A 2,518-nucleotide genomic window follows, 5' to 3' on the forward strand; every position below is an offset into this window, starting at 1 on the left:
ACACACACACACACACACACACACACACACACACACACACACACACACACAACGGGCTTCTTTCAGTTTCCGTCTACCGAATCCACTAACAAGGCTTTGGTTGACCCGGAACTATAACTGAAGACACTTACTCGAGTTGTCACGCAGCAGGACTGAACAGAAAACCATACGGTTGGGAAGTAAGTATTGTAGTGGCGCGAAATTATAGCCGCCATTGAGGAAGTACTATTCTGCGCATGCGCAAGGGATTTCACCACCGGAAGCCCCTCGAGTGAGCATGCGTAGTAAAACTAGTACTTAAAGAGTGAGTTTCACTTTGTGAGTCAGTTGAGCGACAGACCATCTACGTGACAACTCCTCGCTCCTCAACGAAGCACTCTTCACCATGATGCCTTCGATGGTGATAGCTACTTGCTTCTCTGGCAGGCATCAAGGAAGCTCTTAACTTTCCAATACCAACTACAACTTAATCAGCGGTTGCTAAGCTGAGTGACACAGGATTTGTAAAACCAAGCATCATCAAAAATAAAACTTATTTTTATTATGTTGTTAATTGTTCTACTGTTTCTTAATATATAATTAATGTTGAAAGGTGATAGAGAGAGACTAATGTCTCAATAACAACTATTAAACTTTTACAGTATATTCACTAATTTGAATAAATATCATCGGAATCGCGTACGTTTAAGAAATCACAGAAAAGACAAACGCAAACCTTTTCGCTAGCACCATCAGTTCTGAATCTTTCTCTCTGTATTTAGCTGTGCTATGATGATAAATTATATATCATACCCCACTTCCCCCTGTCTCATCCTCCTTCACCGGTTCCACTCCTTCCCTGACACAACTTTCTGCCTTTTTTTTTTAATCAAAATTACCTGGTGAAGTTCTTTCTGTTCCCCCGGGCTATCGTCCGGGTGTGCCCAAAGGGGGCTGTGATGGCCTGTTTTCTTCTCCCAACCGGAACCATGATAGTTGTAAGTCATAAGCAGCATGTAATCCATGTACCTGAAGAAATGGAATCATAAAAGTCTACAACTACAGCACTAACATAAACAACAACAACAGCAACAACAGCAGCAGCAGCAACAGCATCAACAACAACAACAACAACAACAACAACGACGACAACAACAACAACAACAACAATAATAATAATAATATTAATAATAATAATAATAATAAATAATAATAATAATAATAATAATGGAGCTAAAGGAGAATGGAATATTAATAATGATAATAATAATAATAATAATAATAATAGTAATAATAATAATAATAATAATAATAATAATAATAATAATGGAGCTAAAGAGGAGGAGCTAAAGGGGATGGACAGGAAGTCAAGAAAATTCCTAACGATGCTCGGAGCCCATCATCCACGTGGAGACACTGATCGCCTATACACGAAGAGAGCAAATGGAGGAAGGGTACTGATAAGTGTGGAAGACTGCGTGCGTATCGAACTCGAGAGCTTAATGAGATAACTAGCCCAAAGTAAGGAAACCTTGCTAGTGACGGTTAGGAACGAAGGAGTATTGAGAGCAGAGGAAAAAGGGGAAAACAAAGGAAGAAGTACAAAAAGGGCATGAAGAAGAATTACTCAAAAAGGGACTTCACAATCAATTCCACGTAGCCACAACAGAAGTTGTTGGAAAAAATAGGTGGGATTGGCTGATGAAAGGAACCCTAGAAAAAGAGACCGAGAGTACCATACTGGTAACGTAAGACCAAGCTCCATACACAATTCTCTCTTGCCTTATCTAAATCTGTCTTTGTCTCTCAATTTCCCTATCATTCGTTCACTTTCTACACCTCTGTTATTTCATTACGTTGTCGTTCTAAATTCATTTCCCTTTCTTTTTTTTAAAATTTTCATCTTTGTTACAATCACTATCTCTTCCATTCTCACTTCTATCTCTCCTTGTATTTCACTGTCTACTTGCATGATTTCCTGTCTCGCTTACTGTTTAGTACTTATTTCTCTTTCTCTGTCTCCTCTTTTCTCTTTCTCTATCTCCTCTTTTCTCTTTCTCTATCTCCTCTTTTCTCTTTCTCTATCTCCTCTTTTCTCTTTCTCTATCTCCTCTTTTCTCTTTCTCTATCTCCTCTTTTCTCTTTCTCTATCTCCTCTTTTCTCTTTCTCTATCTCCTCTTTTCTCTTTTAGTCTCTCTCTTTTTCTATCCCATTCTGTCCATTTCCTAATCTAACTGATGGTTAATTCTCTCTCTTTCCCTCTCACCTAATAACAAACGACAAAGTTTTGAGTATAACATTTTTAAAAAGACTCTTAAAATGATGAAATTATTAATCTCCAGAACAATAACAAGTGGTTAGATTAACAGCACCAGTTGGTCCCAGATTTAATCATTGATCCAGCCTTGAATATCACCTGAAAGTAACTGGATAGAACTCTAAGTGAAACATTGTATCAGCAACATATCCAAGATAAGAAAATAGTCAGAAACATTAGCAGTTTAAACTCATCGAAAGTAAAAAAGAAAAAAAAAAAAA

At 37.5% G+C, this 2,518-nt stretch overlaps 1 protein-coding gene across 1 annotated transcript in view; it reads right to left on the minus strand.

Annotated features, from left to right (window-relative positions):
- The window catches only part of LOC106875221 (acidic mammalian chitinase), a 36,875-nt gene that overhangs the window by 7,606 nt on the left and 26,751 nt on the right, over window positions 1-2,518 (minus strand). Inside the window, exon 8 of the mRNA XM_014923272.2 lies at window positions 879-1,008. Coding sequence (XP_014778758.1) covers window positions 879-1,008 — 130 coding nt within the window. The remainder of the gene's footprint in view (window positions 1-878; window positions 1,009-2,518) is intronic.

The sequence above is a fragment of the Octopus bimaculoides genome, chromosome 11, assembly GCF_001194135.2.
Source record: "Octopus bimaculoides isolate UCB-OBI-ISO-001 chromosome 11, ASM119413v2, whole genome shotgun sequence".
In the NCBI taxonomy this organism is placed as follows: domain Eukaryota; kingdom Metazoa; phylum Mollusca; class Cephalopoda; order Octopoda; family Octopodidae; genus Octopus; species Octopus bimaculoides.